Raw genomic sequence first — 20,123 nt, 5'->3', positions numbered from 1 at the left:
TTTGACAGTAATTACTATCTAGTTACTAAAATGTTCAGGCAGAGGGTACTTGCTGTAGCTCTGTTTGAGGGTGAGAGGCTGTCAGTAAATAGTGTGCTGGGCACAGGGAAACAGAGATCTGTGTGGGCACGTGAGACCCTAAAAAAGAGGACGGATCGCGGGGAGCACCACCAGTTGGTCCAGGGGCTTCTCCTCAATGATGGCCATTTCCAGACATATTTTAGGATGACTCTGAGGCAGTTTGACAACCTGCTGTCTATCGTTGTGCCGTATAGCGCTCTCGCTACCACCAGCTTCTCTTCCATTGTTCACCAACTGTAAAGTTGTTGTCGTGATGACCATAGAAGGCCCAACTCTCAAATCATAGGGACAATAGGGAAAAAAGCTGAGATTACGTGGGGTGGTTCTCGGCTCTGAGTTGAATTTACTTCACTAGAAGAGTTTAGAGCGTTCTAGCAAAAACATATAGGTATACTTGTCTATTGGCAATAGTCTATTGCCTATTCTTAATGGAGTTTACCATGTGCATATAGGTGCTGATTTTGGTTGAGAAAGGGTATAGATGTCATAGTAAGCTGTTGGGCTATCACAAGCTGCCAAAACAGTTTCAGTGCTCCTTGGTATCGGCCTAAGTCTTTTCTCATGAACTGTTCTGGGGATATTGAACACCTGCGTTCCACAATATATTCCCTCCCTTGGTGATTTGATGAAGGTGGAGAGCACTGTCCTATCTGGCTTGTTAATCCAAAATCTCCCAGGTGCATGGACAGATGATGAGACAATGGGCCCCTGGGCACAGATATGTAAAAGCCCCCACCCACATCTTTCACAGTTGTTCCCCAGGACGTTTAACTCTGAAGTTCTGTTGTTGGGATAAATAGAGGCTTAATCCTTTTTCCAGATCCACAGTGACACACCTCTCCACCAGCTGCTCTGTTGTCACAAAATATGTGAGGGAGAAGTTCAGCAGTTTGGGAAATATACTTATTCACTTTCTTGTGAAGAGAAGAGAAATAATAAGGTACCGCAAGCAACTGGCTAATAATGAGCCAGCAAATAGCTTGCTTGGCTCTGTGTAAATATAACTAAATCTCTAACTAAATCTCTAACTAAATCATGTTATATCTCGATTTTATCTCACTTTATGTGCCGGACTATTTTTCGCCCGGACCAGCTCATGCATAGATGTGTAAATGGCTTGATATTTGGTGACTGTTCGCGCCGTAGCATGAGATTCACATCGTTTTCCTACTCATACAACCATTCAGTGAACCCCTCTTTCCTGCGGGCATCTGCATTTGTTTCATGTTGAGTAAACACAGTGCTGGTTTTGAAGGTTATTCCTGTGTATTTGTACCAACAGATGGAGCGGTGTAGGGGGGGCAGAGTGAAGTCATACTAACCATTGATTGGTAATTAATCATGTAAACACAGGGAACAATAAAAAATGCAGTTGGCACAAAGTACAGTATACATTTTTGTGGGCTGTGGCCTGTTTTGTTCAGCTCTGGAATTGAGACGTTTCTTAATCAAAGTGTCATCCTCCTGGCTGACTTCTCATGGCAGATCAGAGGACAATGAGGTCGACGAGTACAGTGCAACGTACAGTGGCTCTTTAAGTTCATTTTCCTCTCTCTGTGGGTGGTGGGGGGCGGAGGGCAGCTGTCTGCTTTTACGAGCCCCGTGCCCCTGGAAAAAATTAGTTCCAATCTCTTATCCAAAACGCTAATGAGAAGCACACACAGGAACCAAGGAAGGGCTCTAGGTCGTGGGGGGTGGTTGTCTGTGATAGATGACAGAGTAAAGAACAGAGATGTCTGCCTTTTCCTGCATCCTCGCCCCGCTGTGACCTCAAATGCCTTGGAGAAGAGCTGCAGACCTCCCCCAGCATTCCTCGGGAAATGTGCATGAAGTCATGAAAGAGAGACAAGATAGAGAAAGTCTAAAAAAAACACCTGAGGGGGAGCAAAGTGCAGCTGTGTCAGTATTTATACACCCCACTCCCAATGAATTAATGAGGCACAACACACAGAAAGTCAAGCAGGTTCTATACAGTAACTGCGGTGTGTGTGTGTGTGTGTGTGTGTGTGTGTGTGTGTGTGTGTGATACTGTAACAGAGCCAAACAGAGGCAGATTGGATCTCAGTGTAAGGCTAATTACTCAAAGCTTACACACCACTATCTTAAGTATAAACAGCACTCACAAAATCATACAATACACTTCCAGCACAAGCATACAATAACATCTTTAAGTGTGTGCCACGAGGGAAACTTTGGCTGCTCATAAAGCGATGTGTGTGTTCGCACATCAACTCTTGCTATTTTCATCTGCGCGTTGGATCGCATTTCAGAGACACAAGGAGAGATTGTTCTCTTATGTAATATTTCTTCTCTTTATAGCTTTACTCCCCCCGCGCCCTCCAATTTGTCTTTCTCTCTCTCTCCTGTGAGCGCCACCTGAATGTTGTAAATGTGATGGGAGAGTGTTGCGTCTCTGTGCGTCCGGATGGGCCAAAGAAAAGGCCGCTGTCTGAAGCCAGGGCCTGGATTTAAAGAGTGGGCAGAAAAAGCAGGCACAGATCCGAAGAGTGGGGCGGCCTTGAATGAGCTCCATTGTTCCTTCATGAAGCAGCCTCACAGTGTTTGATATACTGTATAAAGAGGTTGTAACCGTCTTTGTGACATCCTCAGACTTAAAGCAGAAGAGCTGCGCTGTGTTCTGTGGGCGACAGTGGCAGATGAGAGAGATGCTGTTGTGTTGGGGTTTCGGAGTGAAGTGGCACCTGTTGTTTAGAGCAGCTTCTGAACTGCAGGGTGAAGCTGGGGGCAAAATGTGGAATGGAGTTAAAGTTCTAGACTGTAAAACATACAAGATAGAAGAGAAGAAAAATATGTGAAGCTAACTTAACCCTAACCAAACTATGACACGGCGTCTTGTGCCCCTTTTCGACAGGCATGAGCTGGCTTGGCTTTGGCCGTCAGCCCAGCACAGCAGGGATTTGCATTTCCATTACAACAGGACTGCCTTTTTGAAGGTGTGTCTTAAACTGAAGCGGGTCTCACTTCAAGGTCTTTGAAATCTGGTGCTTGTGCAGTGACTTGTGTTATAGTTTTATGGCCGCTGGTGGTGAAACGTGGCAGGAAAAGGACGAAAGTTAAGGTGGCGAAAGTCTGAGTCAGGCAGGAGCGGTGATGGATGGATACAACAGCAGAGTGCTGATCAGTGGCTAAAGTCCCCTCTTATTTTTGCTGCAAGTGTTTTTCCCACAGCAGGGCAGGTAAAAGAAGTTTACCTGTTGGAGGTGAGCTGTTTGCAGAGGTGCAGTAAGAGCCTGTTGTCTGCAGCTCTTCATCAACACCTCACTGTGGCTGCTTCTGCTTTCACTTTCCTCCCTGCTGTATTATTAGTCTTCCCGCTTGTTATTTTATTTTGTAAAAACTTTTATTGTGAAGCAGCAAAATAAGGAAATGTTGAGTTTTCAAGCAGCAACTTCACACAACTTCACACATGGCTGATAGCGAACACGAAACAGTAAAATAAAGCAGATATCTAAAGTAAAAACAGGACGCAGGAGAGAAACTAAACTCCAAACGGGGGTCGTTGCTGGTTGGCTGTGGTAGGCGACACGTCACCGCTACCAGTTTGAGAGCGGGCAGCCCAGCCTTTGGTCCTACTCCTGAGAAGGTCCATCTCCAGGGCGGCTTAGCATTGCGCGTCTAAACTGACAATGGAAACACCAATCGGCATGGCATGGCTTTACTTGGCAAGGCCAAGAGTGTCAATGGAAAAAGGGTACTGCACACAACTTTACTATTAATGAGAAAATCTTGGGTCCTTTTTATTGCCTAAAACTTTAATTATTCATTTGCAAAAACAAGAACTTGATATTGATATTTTATTTGCTTGTTTTGTTGCTAAATCTGCTGTATAGTTAAAAATGATTTAAATAATAGTACATTTATTGCAACAGGTTGGGGACATTAACTTATTTTCATGTTTCCAGTCGGACACATGGGAGAGTTAAAGAGCCACCAGTATCGAAAAGAAAAAAAGTATTTTAATGAGCAAGAAAAGCAGCCCTGTTCATTGTATCCTTAAAAAAATACAATGAAATTAGGAGTGCTCCTCCTGTAATGAGTTGACAGTTAAAACTACATATTCTTATACATTCAACCATCCAATCCTCAGTAAAAATATAAAACAAACTGCACATAGTACGGCTGTGAATATTGCACATAAAGTGACGTAATTGCCCATAGAAAAAATGTTCATTCTATGTGTTTGAAGTTCACGTGATGTGGGGGAAAAACATGTGTACCCTCGATCAGTCTTCATTTTGATGAATAATAAAATAAACTCAATGAGTCACAGTTGATGACAGCACAAATCTGACGTCAGAGAAGAATCTTGGTACAACAGCCGTACCAAAAGCTTAAAGTATCACAACAATGATTCAGGGTTATATAGTGCAATTCATTTTTGACAGACAGACGTGACTAACACTGGAATCTAAACATCTCCAAGGTCTCCATCTCGCAGTATCTTAACCTTCAGATGCTCTGGAGCCTCCTCACATGTCTGCATGCAGACAGTGAAGGACTCTGAGGCCGAAAGTACCTTGACCGTGACCATGTATGAATCATACGTTCATACAATTACTTACATGATGACATTCAGATACCTTCATTTTGAAGGATTTTTCCATGACAGCATGTTTCAGCTATTTCACTGCGTTTTTTTTATGGATTTTGTATTTAAGAAGTAGGATGTCCTTATCAACAGATAAATAGACCTTTTAGTTAGTTGGAAAATTCCACATGGCCAAAATGATTTGCTTTGGATTTTCATGCCTTATTAAAGTGGGTAAATTGTTTGACTGAGAAGATGACTTTGTTCCAAACCAGCAACACACAGTTTAAATACCTGCTTATTTGTAGAGACCATGCTAATGTGAAGTAGCTTTTTTTGATGCCCATTCATTCTTTTAAGGTAAAGAAATACTTCCCCCCCTCCAGATGACCATTTCTATGTCAATTACTCCCCCTATGTAACACCAAATTCATGCAGAAAACATTGTTGCCTCTGGTGAACGAAGAATCCAAAGACAGGGAAAATTCTTTATTCTTTATTGGCGTAAAAGAGGGTCTGCATTTAACAACAGCAAATCTATGTAAAAACATCTGTTTAGAAACTCTAACACAACTCGTGCGGTATAATCCAAGTCTCATTTATTCTGTCGTACACTCAGTACTTCCCAAACACATGCTTTTTTTTAAACTTACCTATGCTCTCTTCAAAGCCAGACTCCATTGACAAAAACAGTAATTTTACCTCGCTGAACACAGGAGCCTACTGCTGCTTCAATTAGTTAGTTTGTGTTATTGTGCGACCTAGGTGTTTCAGAGGGTCAGTTCTTATTCACCCAAGTCGTACAATAACACAAACAAACTACCAGTCGAGGCAGCAGTAGATCAGCAGCTCCTGTGTTCAGTGAGGTAAAATTACTGTTTTGTAAATGGAGTCTGGCTTTGAAGAGAGCAAAGATAAATTCACTTTTGGTTAAGATCCCTGCCATAAAGAGCTGTCTGTTTGAGAAGCTGTGGTTAAAGGCGGACTCCAATTTATTAATATATGTCTCTGTTTTTGGATTCTTCATTCAACATGGAGGCATGCGTGAATGACAAAATTTTCTTCATAAATTCAGCGCAACATGGGGTGAGTAATGAATACACAAAAGGTCATTTGGGGTCCTAAGTATTTCTTTAAGTGTGTTTTCCATAATGTCAAGCTGCTCTTTTATGTTCTGATTCATGTCATGGCCTCATTCAGGCTCCTCACAGATGTGATTTTTTTTTTATGAGTATGTGTTACATATGTGTGTCCTTGGCTGTGGGGTCAAAGCACGCTGCTCTGTGCAACTGAGTAGCAAAACATGACCACAAAAAAAGTCAGAAAAAAACACAAACTAACTAATCGAGGCAGCAGTAGACCAGCAGCTCCTGTGTTCAGCGAGGTAAAATTACTTTTTCTGTCAATGGAGTCTGGATTTGAGGCAGCGTAGATAAATTTCACCGTCAGTTCAGTTTTAAATCATAAGGTTTTAGTGAAAAGGCGTGGGTTTGTGAAGTACTGAGCATACGACAAGATAAATGAGACTTGGATTGTACTACATGAGTTGTGTGAGAGTTTGTGAATGGATGTTTTAATACAGTTTTGCTGTTGTTAAGCATGGACCCCTTTTACTCTAAAGTGGGATTTATACTTGTGCATAGAGCTGACGCCGTAGCCTACGCAGTTGGCCTACGTTGCTATAGCTTGCAGCATTCACAGACAAAGCACTCGTCTTTATCTGGACACATTTTTCCCACAAATACAACATGCTAATGTTTTTAGCACAGGCCTATGGCATTCTACATTGTATAAATTAGCCTAGTGGCTAGCAGACTTTTCCTCAACTCATATGAAGCCAGGGACAGCAGCAACATTTAATAAAGGTAACGTTACAAAATTCAGCTCCATTACAGCTCACAAGGTTCACTGACAAAACAACTGTCTTATGCTAAACACATTTTCCAAACAAACATAACATGCTAACATTATTAGCACAAGCCTACGGCATTTTACATTGTATAAATTAGCCTAGCAACGAGCGGAGATTTCCTCTGCTCATATGAAGCCAGGATAAATCACACACAAGACTTAAAATGCTATTTTGTGGAGGCTTTATTGTCTCTATTGTCAACGTATAGTTACATTTCTGGGGAGGTGCACATGAGGCTACGGCGTAAGGTATGGTGTAAGCTCTACGTCGACACAGAGTCTACACTGTAAGTATGGTGTTGATGTGGTGCAGAAGTATGAATCTCACACAGCTCATCAGTAGTTTTCTTAGTGTTTGGATTCTTTGTTCACTGTGGAGGCATATGAGACAAAAAAGTTTTGTTCACAAATTCAACGTAACACGGGGTGAGCAATTGATATACAAATGGTCATTTGGAGTGAAGTATTCCTTTAATCTCATGGATGGTCCTCAGAGTGTACAGTGGGTTTATCAGAATCGTAACGTATACATTCTTGTCTCTGCAGGTGAATCCACATATCTGGATGACCACGGACCCCCTGCACCAAGAGTAAGTCTTCCTCTCTACAGTATATATCTGTCTGACATTTCCCATTTCACTCTGTCTCCTCTTTTATTCCACTTTCCCCCTTTTTGACCTTTCGGTGTTTTTCCCTATACCCTCTCTGCCTCTGATGTGCTGCCCTGCGTTTCCAAGCCAGTTCAGTCCAGTCAGGATAAGGGTTAGGTCTGTGTGAAAGATCTGCGTGCAAACCCTTTCTAAATACCAACTAGACCTGGCTTCAGCACTACAGTACAGCTCTGAACACTCTCACACACACACTCACACACAGAGCACTGACACAGAGGCCTTGTATTCATCCAGCTGCATGTCTGCATGACCATCTCTCCTCTATGCCGCCTCTTTCTCTCCCTGCCAACTTCTTTCTTCCTCCCTCTGCCCCCTTGTTCATTATCTCCTTCTTTAATCAATCACCACCTCATTTTCACCTCATTCCTCGTTCATTTGATCCACTTCTTCGCCACTTTTTTCCCCCTTTCTGAACGAAGAGTCGGTGGTGTTTGTTTTCTCGTTTGGGCGTAGCATTTAGCACCTACCTAACTTCATCTAGTGTGGTTACAGGTTTTTTTGTGGCTGATGTGGGCAGCTGTTCATTTGGGTCACATCTGGGCTTTGTTTGTGAGTTATGTGTTTACTTTGAAAAGCCTGTTCTGGCCACCGAGCCAAACCAGGCGACCACAGCACTTGTTTCATGCAGATAACAGTGAAGTGTTATTCATGTGAAACAAACTGCGGCTGACTGGACTGCTGTGGAGAAAGTTTTTGGAATTTTGTCGATATCAGTTTTATTTTTCGGGGGAAAATCATTATCTGAAACTTTTACATTTCACTAAAAACAGGCCCGTAGTGCCAGCTGACTTTACACTGTATACTGCTGATGCCAAGCTCTTCATATTATACGGGCTTGTAGAAACTGACTGGAAATGAAGTCTAATAAATCACAAATAGTTTCCCATTGAAGACAGAGCTGAGAGTGTAACAGCTTGACTGTGTCCTGAGGTGATTGTGAATGATTCTGAGTATTTACATTATTATACAAACACAGGAGCTCTGGAATTCATTCTGACACAGAAGAGTGTGATTTTTATGGAGGAGAAAAGTCTCCAAGAAGCAGAGGGAGGCTGATTAAGATAAATTTACTTTATGGGTTATTTCTGTAGCTTTTGGGAAAATAACATGCTCCTTTTGTAACGATTGTTTAGTAATTAAATCATGATACCGTATGTCAAAAGCAAACATTATCAAAGATTTGTACTCAGTTTCACTTTGAGTTGATAAAACTGTTGATATGCCCATCTGGACCACCTTCAGTTATTACTGTTGGCTCACAACAAAAGCTTTACAAGCAGCAACTTGTGTTTTTATGGACTTTTTCTGGGCCCGGGTTTTACCTCTCAGGCTACATACAGTATCAGCAGGGCCAGCCCTAGAACTTTGGGGGCCCTAAGGCTGATTTGGTTTAATGGCCCCCTTCATTGTAACATGCTGCCACTTCACATGGCACTGAACCAATTTGGGTAATGAAAATATCCGCATAAGCTCACATAAATGTACAAATAACCTACTTCCAAATGTAATTTATTAATTTATTTCACTTAAATCAGGGGCTGCAGTGTATGCAAACTGTTGAAGAATAGCTTGTGAAGATACTTATAGCATTATCACATATCAGTCAGAAACACTTAAGTCAAAGAAAACTTTATTTCCATTTGCAGTATTATATTTGGCGATATGGCTCTGTTCTGGGGCCTCTCTGCCTTTCCTTGGGCCTACTCAGAAAGCCTAAGGTGGAGAGAGCAAACCTCCCTGCCCTTTCATGCACCTTCATGGAGAGCCTAAGGTGGAGAGAGCACACCCCTCCGCTCTCCCATGTGTCTATGTGGAAAGCCTGAAGCAGAGAGAGCAAACCTCCCTGCCCTTTCATGCGCCTACATGGAAAGCCTAACACAAAGCGAGCAGCAGCAAAGACCCCCCTGGGAACAACACAGAGCAGCATCAAAATGAAGCAACGAGGGGTAGGGGTAGAAATCTTTCCCTAGGAATTGGGACACCACTCACTATGTCACCGCGTCGGTTACGTTCACGCATACGTAACTATTTTAAACAGGAAGCTGCGAGCCATCTACATTTCCAACCAGCATCTACAATGGAGTCTCATTCATCCTACCGAACGCGTTTGCCACATTCATCATGCTTCGTTTGATGAACGACAGACGACAAGGGACTTCTGCTAGCTAGCTAACCAGCTAACATTACGAGGCCACATAGTTACACTAGCTAGCGTGTTATCATAATGTGAAAAGTCTGACAATTTTGCAGAACAGGACAGATGACAGACGATAGATAGTGCGAGCTAGCTAGCTAACAAGCAACCTGATGACGGTAACGTTAGCTGTGTATGAAGTTTTTTCCCTATCTCTTGTTCGCTGGTAGCCATGGCGACGTCTACCCCTCGCTGGCAAGTCAGCATCTGAAATCCCTTGCTCCGAAGGGCTAGCTTCATTCCTGCTACCCCTCGTTATGCCCCCTACCCCTACACGCAAAAAGGAATTGGGATACCCCTACCCCTCACGGGAATGCGCAAATGTAGGGCTAGGGCCAAGGGGTAGGGCTAAGGGGGGGGTATTGGGACGGGCCCTAAATAGGGCGCCCTGAATGAGATTCACCTATTGCTTGCATAGAAAGGAATCGTGTGATCTATCAGCTGACTCCCTTCCATCAATCAGCTGCTCCATCAGTTGATTGGCTGTTTGAGATCAGCTGATGTAGCTGGGATGTGAGCTGAGCTTGACATCATGTCCTGCCTGAACTAACGGCATGCTCAGTTTTGTGCTGACTGCCATTCTTGTCTTGTTCATTAATTTTGTTCAACTTCTCATACCTAATACAACTGCATTTTTTTTAAACCACAGAATCCAGGGATGCTTGTTTCATAGAGAATAGTAAATTACTTAGTTAGCCGACCTAAACTGCTCATTTCACCCATCTATGAGCTGTTTGGAACCAGGGGGCCCCAACCACAAAATATTGCTTAGTCGGTAGGACCAGCTCAGAGTACGGGCTGCACTATCCTGAGTCTGGAGGAGCTTGTTGGGGCTCTACATGGCCTGAAGAGCTGCAGACACCATTCAGGGCTGAAAAAACTCTTTCCGTCTGCTGTATAATTTAACCTTTATTTTTAATTACTGTGAAAATTCTCCTAAAAGATCCAAGAATTGATCATCAATCATAGATAAGGCAGTAAAGAAAGTTTAGTAAAGATGCAAATGCAACATTATTAGCCAGTGAAACTAAATGTGATTGGTAGTTGGGATAGTGAATACATGATACAGAAATTTACTTACAATCAAAAAACTTTTATGGGCTACTATTGTTGTGGAAGCCTTAGCAAGTTCCTGAAGTTTAAAATCAGTAAACTCATCTTTCTCTCCCTGTTTTCACTCCAGTTGGTTGTCTTCAAATTTAGGAGCTTCACTAACTACATCCAGCTTTCATCCACAGATGCAGACAAGGCTGACTGTGATTATACATCAGCTGCTAACTTTGATTGATTCCATATCTGTCGTCATCCCATCTCCCAGACAGATGATGCTAATGCCATGTCAGTGGCAAGCGCTGCATCAACCACATCTCTCATTATCTTTTTAGTGACATCCCGCTGCAGCTAAGATTGATCTTATTTCAGCAGAGGTCGGTCGCACTGCAGCATGTGCACGCAGAGCGCTGAGGTTCTGCTAAGTGTAGGGGAGGAATCGAGTTGAAAGCTCAACGTAAATGAGAGCGTATGGAAAAACCACGCAGCTCCCAGAATAGAGTTGGATGTATGGAAGCATGGCAAGAATGTCCCCTGTACATTTTTACACATGTACAATAGGTTTCTAAATATGACTGTATGAAGCACAGTACCCATCATGTCTGTCCTAATTGCTTAATTGTGCTAAATCTGAAACAGAACAGTTTATACCCACTAGCATCATTCTATATAATCTTGGTCGTCCACTACAATTTTAAAGGCAGAGCCAGAAGATAGGGATTTTAGAAGAACTTGAAATGTTAAAAATAGATGAATCAGATGAATTTTGATCTAAAGAAACAGAAAGCAATAGAAAAGCTCCAGCGTCTTTGAAGAGCCTCTGAAGAATTGAGTATGTTAGTTAAGTTTTGATGATGTTTTGAGCTGGTACTTTCAGAAGACAAAACAAAAGGCATTTGCGCCCAGGAATATGCTAACGCACAAACTAATGCCCGTGGAAGCTTGGCAGATTAGCAGTTCTCCAACAAAAACATTTCCATTTGTCACACACGTTGAGTCTCAAGTGTAAAGGACTGTGAGGAAATGAAGTCAAAGTTTCCCATTTCCCCTCAGCCATTGAAAATCAATTCATCTTAATTCATATAAACATACTTGGATGGAAACTCCACTGTCACAGCTACTTAAAGCAGTGAGACTCCACTCTCTCCTTCCTTCTCCGGGGTGGGAGTGGAGATGAATGGGTAGATCATTAATAACAGGAAGTGCTGAGAATCTCTACTGTGCCCCGACTGAAACCCTAACATGCTGTTCTCCACTCAGAGTGGGATGAGCGGTTGACAGTAGAGAGCAATGAACCCAGAGCACAGCTAACTAAAAGCACTGGAGTGCAGGTTAGCGCTGACGTACCAGTGTGGGTTTCCAGGAATTGCTGCAGGAAGATGGATGTGTGTGTGTGTGTGTGTGTGTGTGTGTGTGTGTGTGTGTGTGGTGGTCCTGACATGTGGCAAACCAGGACGTGTTGTCTGTTACATGATTGAAGGTGGCAGAATTCTATTTCTCCTCTGCAGAAGTGGGTGGTCAGGCGATGAGACGGGTAGTTTATGTGTGTTTGTTGAACCGATGTCGCTCCTGAAAATGTCTCAAAACACTGTGAAGCGTTTGGAGGTTTTGGTGCAAGTGTGTGGGCAGAGTGCGAGAAGAAAAAAAAAAAGGACACTGAGAAAGTACAAAGAGAGAAAGTGGAGGACGGAGCGTGAGAGAGAGGAAAAGGTGCAGGACTACTCATCTCCTCATAGTCTGCGCGATGTTGGCTCGCCAGCATCAGAGCTGTAAATACCACAACAAGAGTCTGACTCTGTGGAGTAGGAGCAGCCAGATCAGACACGGTGGAAAACAGCCCTGTTACATAATACTTTTTTACACTGTGGATCCGCTATTGACAGAATCCCTCACTGGCAGACATTTTGAACATTTCTCACAGCGTGCATCAGAAGCCTGAGCTCCACAGAGTCGGGGAACAACAATAGCACAAACCGAAAGGTCACCCGTTTCAGTGCTGTCAATGCCGACGGGAGATTTGGACTTTTGATGGCATCTGTGATGTTTTTCTTGTGTTATACAACAGCAGCCTGTTAGAGGTCTGACACAGTCATTTGTCATCATATCAGCAGGGAATGGTGTCCTGCAAAACACTGCATATATTTCATCTGGCTCATTATTGTGATAAGCTTGAGAAGTCTGTAGTTACTTGGCAAACACTGAGGAATGTTGGACTGCTGTCCAAGTCTCCTATCTGCTCAAAATCTTTTCCCAAAACTGAGAGAAATTGCAACCATCAGCCATCATTGTTTGGTCTGAGTGTTTGTGTGGAACAACATTAAACATATAAGGTTACTTGCTTTGCAGTAAATGATGACAACGTTCAAGTGGCACAGGCTGAAGCATGCCTGTCAACAAGACTTGCATAAGCTTGTATGAGCACAGATGTCACCTGTGAATTGTTTTTCCCAGGGCTCCCTCTCTTCATTATCCTGGGACAAATGTACCCACGGATCTTATTTTCACATTGTGTCAAACCTGTTCAGTGTCTAACGACGTCCAGTGAAGTGCTCCGATTCTGGGAAAAACAAGCATCAAGTGGGATCGATATGGTAACGACCTGTCATCAGATAGTGCTGTAATTTTCCCCTCCAACGAGTTCCCTCTCTCCATCTCCACCCGACCACATTTTATGACATTTTCAAAATATATTCATATAAAACATGATTTTCAGTCAGTCGAAAGGGGTCAGTTGAGGTGGTTTGGGCATCTGATCAGGATCTTCCTGGGTGCCTTCCATTAGAGGTGTCCTGGGCATGTCCCACTGGTAGGAGGCCCCGGGGCAAACCCAGAACACGCTAGAGGGATTACATATCTCATCTGGCCTCGGAACACCTTGGGGTCCCCCAGGAGGAGCTGGAAAGTGTTGCTGGGGAGAGGGACGTCTGGGGTGCTTTGCTCAGCCTGCTGCCTCCAACCCGGCCTTGGATAAGCGGCTGAAAATGGATGATTTTTCATTATTTAGCTGAAAGTGGTGTTAGCTTTGACCGCATAAGGAATTTCGGCCATATGACTTTGAATCTGTCCACCCTGTCTCAAATATCTAATTAAAATGGGCAAAAAGACAGTGCTTGAGCTTGCAAAATATGTTTTCTTTCAGGTTTTGCATTCTTTGCATATGATGTCATACATCAGTACTGACAGAGGGCAGGCAACTGGAGACAAAGACTACCAATACTTCACAAATATCTATCATTTGCACCAGGGCTGCCCCCAACTAAGAATTTTCCTAGTTGACCAATAGTCATCATTTAGGGCCATTAGTCGACGATTTGCCCGTATGTTTCCGATATTAATTTAATTATTAAAGGGAAAGTGCACCCAAGAATGAAAAGTAAGCCATTATCTACTCACCCATATGCCGAGGGAGACTCAGGTGAAGTTTTAGAGTCCTCACATCACTTGCAGAGATCCCAGGGGAGAGGAGGTAGCAACACAGCTTCACCTAATGGAGGCTTATGGCGCCCTGGATTCAAACGTCCAAAAACACGTAATTGAAACCACAAAATATCTCCATACTGCTCGTCCGTAGTGATCCAAGTGTCCTGAAGCCCCGACTTAAAAAGTTGTTGGAAAAACGTCATTTGAACTCTGTTTTTAGCCTCATTGTAGCCTGTAGCTCTGACTGCCTCTCTGCAGACTGCACTCACATGTGCACGCTTGCGCGAGACGGTGAGACATGGGCACCACGTTCATGTGTGTTCACGTGCTTTCGCTGGTCTTGCGCGCAAGCACGCACCTGTGAGCACAGTGTACAGAGAGGCAGTTAGAACTGCAGGCTACAGTGAAGGTTTAAATGACGTTTTTCCAAACACCTTTTTATGTTGGGGCTTCAGGACACTTGGATCACTATGGACGAGCAGTATGGAGATATTTTGTGGTTTCAATTATGTGTTCTTGGACATTTGAATCTGGGGTGCTGTATGCCTGCATTAGGTGGAGTTGTGTTGCTACCCCCTCTCCCCTTGGATCTCCGGAAGTGTTGTGAGGACTCTAAAACTTCACCTGAGCCTCCCTCGGCATGAGGGTGAGTAGATAATGGCTGAATTTTCATTTTTGGGTGCACTATCCCTTTAAATGATATACTTTGGGCGGGGCAACACAATGGTTTGAGTTGAAGGTGTGAGAAAGAACAGTATCAGTAACATTGTTAACACTGTGCTACATTACAGAGAAATACAAAACCGTACTAATGAACCTTCATGAATATAGGCCTGTATTTTATCTACAAGTGCACGTCACACACTGAGCGAGCCGTCTGTTAATGACGCTGTCGGCAAAGCAGTAATGATTGTGCTAAGTGGCTAATGAGCATGTAGCTACTTCCATGTTTCAGATGAAACGTCATGTTTATAGTCTACAAATGATGGGCAAATGTTTGCCTGCAGAGCTTACGTGTCACCTTGAGTTTGGCGACTAAGCAACCAAAAGACAATTTGCCGAATAATGACCTTTCTGGTCAACTAACATTTGGTCGACTATTAGGGGGCAGCCCTAAATTGCACTGTTTATAGCTGTTCCAATCAATCAAACTGAGAAAAAACAAGAGCCCCTTTAAGTCGTGAACACAGTAGAACATAAAGGAGAGTAAAATTTTAAAAGAGTAACCAAGAAACAATGGTATGTGGATCCAAAACGTCTCTGGGGAGCAGGGTCAGCTAATGTCAACCATTAACATTAAAATGTTGTGTTTAACAAGCCTCAAGTTGGGTGCTGTTAAAACCCAAAACCCAGGCATTTCTATAGACCTCTGGGAACAGTTGCTCTAGTAGGTAGAAAATAGTTGCTAAAGTTAGCTAACATTACCAAATAACGTTAGCCTGACAGCGGTGCATCCATGTACAGAGCTGAAATATAAAAACACATTTACCTATCCGACCAAAAGCAAGATTGCAGTCATGGTAGTAGTGGGTTCAACCGCACATACAACAATTATAGTCCACTAGACTCCTGCACGCTTTCAGGAGCTCACCGTGTAATTTGTAAGAACGAAATCAGGCATCTCAGTCAAGTTGTTGTCAAAAAAATCCCTTCTTTATTTTGCATGGATCACATGCAAAATTTTCTGACAATACCTGCCGCCTTCCGGTTCAGCCAACCCTTTAACGTAGTCACGTTCCGCTATTTCTAATTCACGCAGTGTATGTTCTCATTTTCTGCCCTCCATTTGAATTTCATAAAATAAGTTAAGATAAGATAAGAGAAGTTAAGATACACCTTTATTGATCCCACAATTGAGAAATTCCAGTGTTACAGCAGTCAAGGGTAAAGAGTCAAATTAAAGATTTCAATATTTAAAAACTTAAAAAAAACTAGGCATGCAGAAAAAGTACAAAAGATACAAGAAACAGCAATAAATAATAACAATAATTATAATGAGCAGTGGATTAAAAAAAGTGAGCAATGGATTAAAGTGAACATATTTGTCACGTCAACACACGTCGTTATAGTCACGTGATTGCAAACAAGGGCGTTCCAGTGCCAGTCTGAACAGTGTCCATGGAATGACCTCTCTCCTTCCTGACTCATCTGCTCTCCTTCCTGTTGTTACTTTCCCTTTCTCTCTGCTTGGCAAACACTCAGAGAGGCTCTCACTGTTTTTTACAAAGCCTGTGCTCGGACAGGACTGCTGCTTTTGGAGGAGACAAGAGGAAATCGGCAAGTGTGTGTGGCCACGCTGAGCTCTGTGGTGTGAAAACTACTGTCTGCAGCACCAGAGCTAAGGAGCACTGAGATTAACTCAAGATTAATAATAATAATTTCATGTCACAGCGCAGAGAGGAATAAGCTTGTGAGTGTAACAGTCAGCCAACTATAAAACTAGCCAATTTGTTCATAAACTAGCCACCCTATAAGCCACTGAGCTGGTTAATTCGGTCGGTCAGACTTGCTTCCAAACACACAGTCTGTCAGTTATCCAGAAAATTCCCCCGGGAAAAGCACAATCACCATTCCAGACTGGGAATGCCGACAAGAATTTATCACTGCCGCATTTTTCCCCCATCTGATTTACAGTAAAGCTGTATTTGAAGTGATGAGGGAGAGAGGTTTTAGGGTTTTCAAGGCAACACAGAACTGATCTGTCTTTGTGTTTTTTTGCGGTAGATCTCTATCACTTTCAAAAGAAGTCTTCCAGATGTCTTCTGAGTGACCTGTCTTCCTCTCTCTCATTCTTCCCTTAATTCCTTTAACTGGCCCCATTTCGCTGTCACCGGCACACTCGCTCGGATAGCCTTCATTCTTAAGGGGCCGCTTGTGTAAACCTCGTAGGCCCGTAGGGATAATTGCCAAATTAGTGCATTCTTGCTGCCCTCGTGCTAAAATGAGTCTCATGTTCAATACGCATGTCAGCCTCAACTTCCTCTTTCTCGCGAGCAGAGATTTACTGTCACAAGCTTTTTTTCTTTTTTCTGTTTTTTTTTTTTTTTTTAAGAGAAACATTTTTCACGCTCGCATCCACTTTGTTTGAGGCTCTGAATCATGGCTGAGCTACTTAATTGGTGAGTCATGAGGTGTCCACATGCTATAGCGTGTGTATGTGTGTGTGTGCGTGTGAGATAAAACACCGAAAAATTGCGTCAGTATCGCTCTGCAGAGCAGTCAGCAGAATCTCTGACTCATTGAGTTCAGTGGAGGAATGAGCATATGAGGAGAGGAGATGAAACCATGCATGCCTACACTCAATCTTTGTGTGTGTGTGTGTGTGTGTGTGTGTGTGTGTGTGTGTGTGTGCGCAGCTGAAAGAGAATATGGTGCAGGGTCAATTGAGTCCAGCCCCAGGGAGGGTAGATGTGAGAAACATAGGTCAAAGGTCAGGGAAAAAGAGGCAAGAGAATCCAGACAGTTTAATGAACTTTAAGCTTTCGTCCTTTCTTCTCCTCTTGGTATCACTTTTCACTCTTTGTCTTCTTCCGTACAGTCCTTCAGGGCCAATTTGGTTTGACACACTTGTGCTCTACAACATGTGCTATAAATAGAATACACATCAGTAAAATTCATATAGAAACGTCTTAAAGGGATTGTTCGAATCTTTTGAAGTGGGGTTGTATGTGGTTCTTATCCATAGTCAGTGTGTTATACACGTGTTACAGTAGATGTCAGTGTGTCTATATCACTCTGCAGTTACACCTCCTAAACACTAGCTGGCGGTGGGGTTTCTGTGAAGTGCTGTAAAGTTTAGTTGATTCAAAACACACATTAAACACACATTAAACATGGCTTAATAGACACAATTTCAAACACAAGTACACAAATTAGCTTCACCATAACTCGCAGCATTCACAGACAAACTGAGCATACGACAAGATAAATGAGACTTGGATTGTACTACATGAGTTGTGTGAGAGTTTGTGAATGGATGTTTTAATACAGTTTTGCTGTTGTTAAGCATGGACCCCTTTTACTCTAAAGTGGGATTTATACTCGTGCATAGAGCTGACGCCGTAGCCTACACAGTTGGCCTACGTTGCTATAGCTTGCAGCATTCACAGACAAAGCACTCGTCTTTATCTGGACACATTTTCCCCACAAATACAACATGCTAATGTTTTTAGCACAAGCCTATGGCATTTTACATTGTATAAATTAGCCTAGCAGCTAGTAGACTTTTCCTCTACTCATATGAAGCCAGGGACAACAGCAGCATTTAACAAAGGTAACGTTACAACATTTGGCTTTATTACAACTCACAAGGTTCACTGACAAAACAACTGTCTTATACTAAACACGTTTTCCAAACAAATATAACATGCTAACATTATTAGCACAAGCCTATGGCATTTTACATTGTATAAATTAGCCTAGCGAATAGCAGAGATTTCCTCTGCTCATATGAGGCCAGGATAAATCACACACAACTTAAAATGCTATTTTTGTGGAGGCTTTATTGTCTTTGCAATTTATTGTTTCTTATCTGTGAAATTAAAGTAAATAAAAGCTTTGTTTCTACTGAGGGAAATGGTTTCAGCTTACAGAAACAGACAGGAGGTCTGCATTGCCGTAACGTGTAGTTACATTTCTGGGGAGGTGCATGTCAGGTTACGCCATAGCTACAACATTGAGTCAACACAGAAGTATAAATCCCACTTAAGAGTAACATACAATAAGAAAGAGGTCAGTTAAAGCTATGTATCAATGGTTTTATTCTCTTTCTTTCTCTTTAAGTTTTCCTGTGTGTGTTTGCAGGTGCTCCCGTTCCCCAGCCAGGTGGTTTATAACCGTGTGGGGAAGTGCGGCAGCCGAACGGTGGTCATCTTACTAAGATTACTGGCTGAGAAACACCAGTTTAACCTGGTCTCCTCTGACATCCACAATAAAACACGCCTCACGAAACATGAGCAGGTAAGACAACAGAGAGGATGGTGCAGTAGGGGATGGATTTAAGGGTCAGAGGTTTGATGATATTTTGACATTTATCCATCATGTGGTTGACACAAGTAACTGTTACACTTTCAGTTAATTACATACACAAGAAGGGGCGTCGGTGGCTTAGTGGTAGAACAGGCGCCCCATGTACAAGGCTGTTGCTGCAGCGGCCCAGGTTCAAATTCAGCTTGTGGCCCTTTGCTGCATGTCATCCCCCCTCTCTCTCCCCCTTTCATACTTACCTGTCCTGTGCATTAAAGGCAAAAATGCCCCAAAAAATATCTTTAAAAAAAATTACATACACAAGAAGATGGGAGTTGGATGGGGGATTTAAAAGAATTAATGGAGCTCTTGATCACATCACATGATCTTCATCAGATTGTGTTATTCGCACAAATCACGGAAATATAGGTGTTCAAATTTCCATTTTTGTATTTTTACTTGGGGAAATATTTGCTCTTAGTCATTTATTATGCTGCTAACATCTGAGAAACAAACTAAATTAACATTTTTTTTATTGCTTTGGGCCCTATGGGAGCTTGTGGTTTTCCTAATCCCACTTCTGAAGTCATTATTTTATGTATTCATTCTCTCTACATAAATTTTCAGCCAGGTCCAAATCACTTAACTTGTATTTAAACAGCCAGATTGAAGTCAGTTGCTGTTGTCAACTCTTTAAAGAAACAAACAGCATCCCCGGTATTGGTAACACGTCCTGTATTTGGGGAACAATCTTAAGTGATATGTATTTTGCACTTAACTGTGCGGTCACAGTGAACATAACAGCAGCAGGAGCTCATCCAGTGTTTGTGTTTCATTCAGTGTGAGAACAAAGCTGAAAAATAGGGAATCTCCTTTTATTACTTCCTGAAATATCTCGAGGACATGAGTGCTGGCTTTACAGAGGAAAAACTGCTTTCGTTTAAAAAACCGCAGCCTTTTGAGACACTGAGAGGGGCTCGCCTGTGCCAGCGGGAATGCCAGCACAAATGTGCACAAAGCATATCGGAATGGCACTGACTTTTTTTTTATTTTTGATTAAACATAGTTTTTGTCTCATGATTATTTTTCCACTAATCCCTGTTTTCATAAAGTAAACACATAAGTAATGTAAATAAAAGACTTTCCAGCTACACTAGGGTCTGGGCACCGTGTGTTATGATGCGAACATGACTAAACTGTAGTTCCAAAACAAGCCCTGATTTTGGCAGGGTGGCTCACAGAGACCTGGCCATGACCAGATGGTTTAAGCTCAGGTTCCTGT

The 20,123-nt window shown here is 42.6% G+C and overlaps 1 protein-coding gene across 2 annotated transcripts in view; it reads left to right on the top strand.

Annotated features, from left to right (window-relative positions):
• usta (uronyl 2-sulfotransferase a) overlaps positions 1 to 20,123 on the top strand; it is a 96,806-nt gene that overhangs the window by 43,497 nt on the left and 33,186 nt on the right. For both annotated transcript variants that reach the window (XM_033647831.2, XM_033647832.2), the window contains 2 exons: positions 7,088 to 7,131; positions 18,680 to 18,835. In XM_033647831.2, the coding sequence (XP_033503722.1) occupies positions 7,088 to 7,131; positions 18,680 to 18,835 (200 nt within the window). The remainder of the gene's footprint in view (positions 1 to 7,087; positions 7,132 to 18,679; positions 18,836 to 20,123) is intronic.

The sequence above is a fragment of the Epinephelus lanceolatus genome, chromosome 13, assembly GCF_041903045.1.
Source record: "Epinephelus lanceolatus isolate andai-2023 chromosome 13, ASM4190304v1, whole genome shotgun sequence".
Lineage (NCBI taxonomy): Eukaryota > Metazoa > Chordata > Actinopteri > Perciformes > Serranidae > Epinephelus > Epinephelus lanceolatus.
The sequence above is the reverse complement of the archived record's forward strand: the minus strand, read 5'-3'. Positions and strand labels throughout refer to the sequence as shown.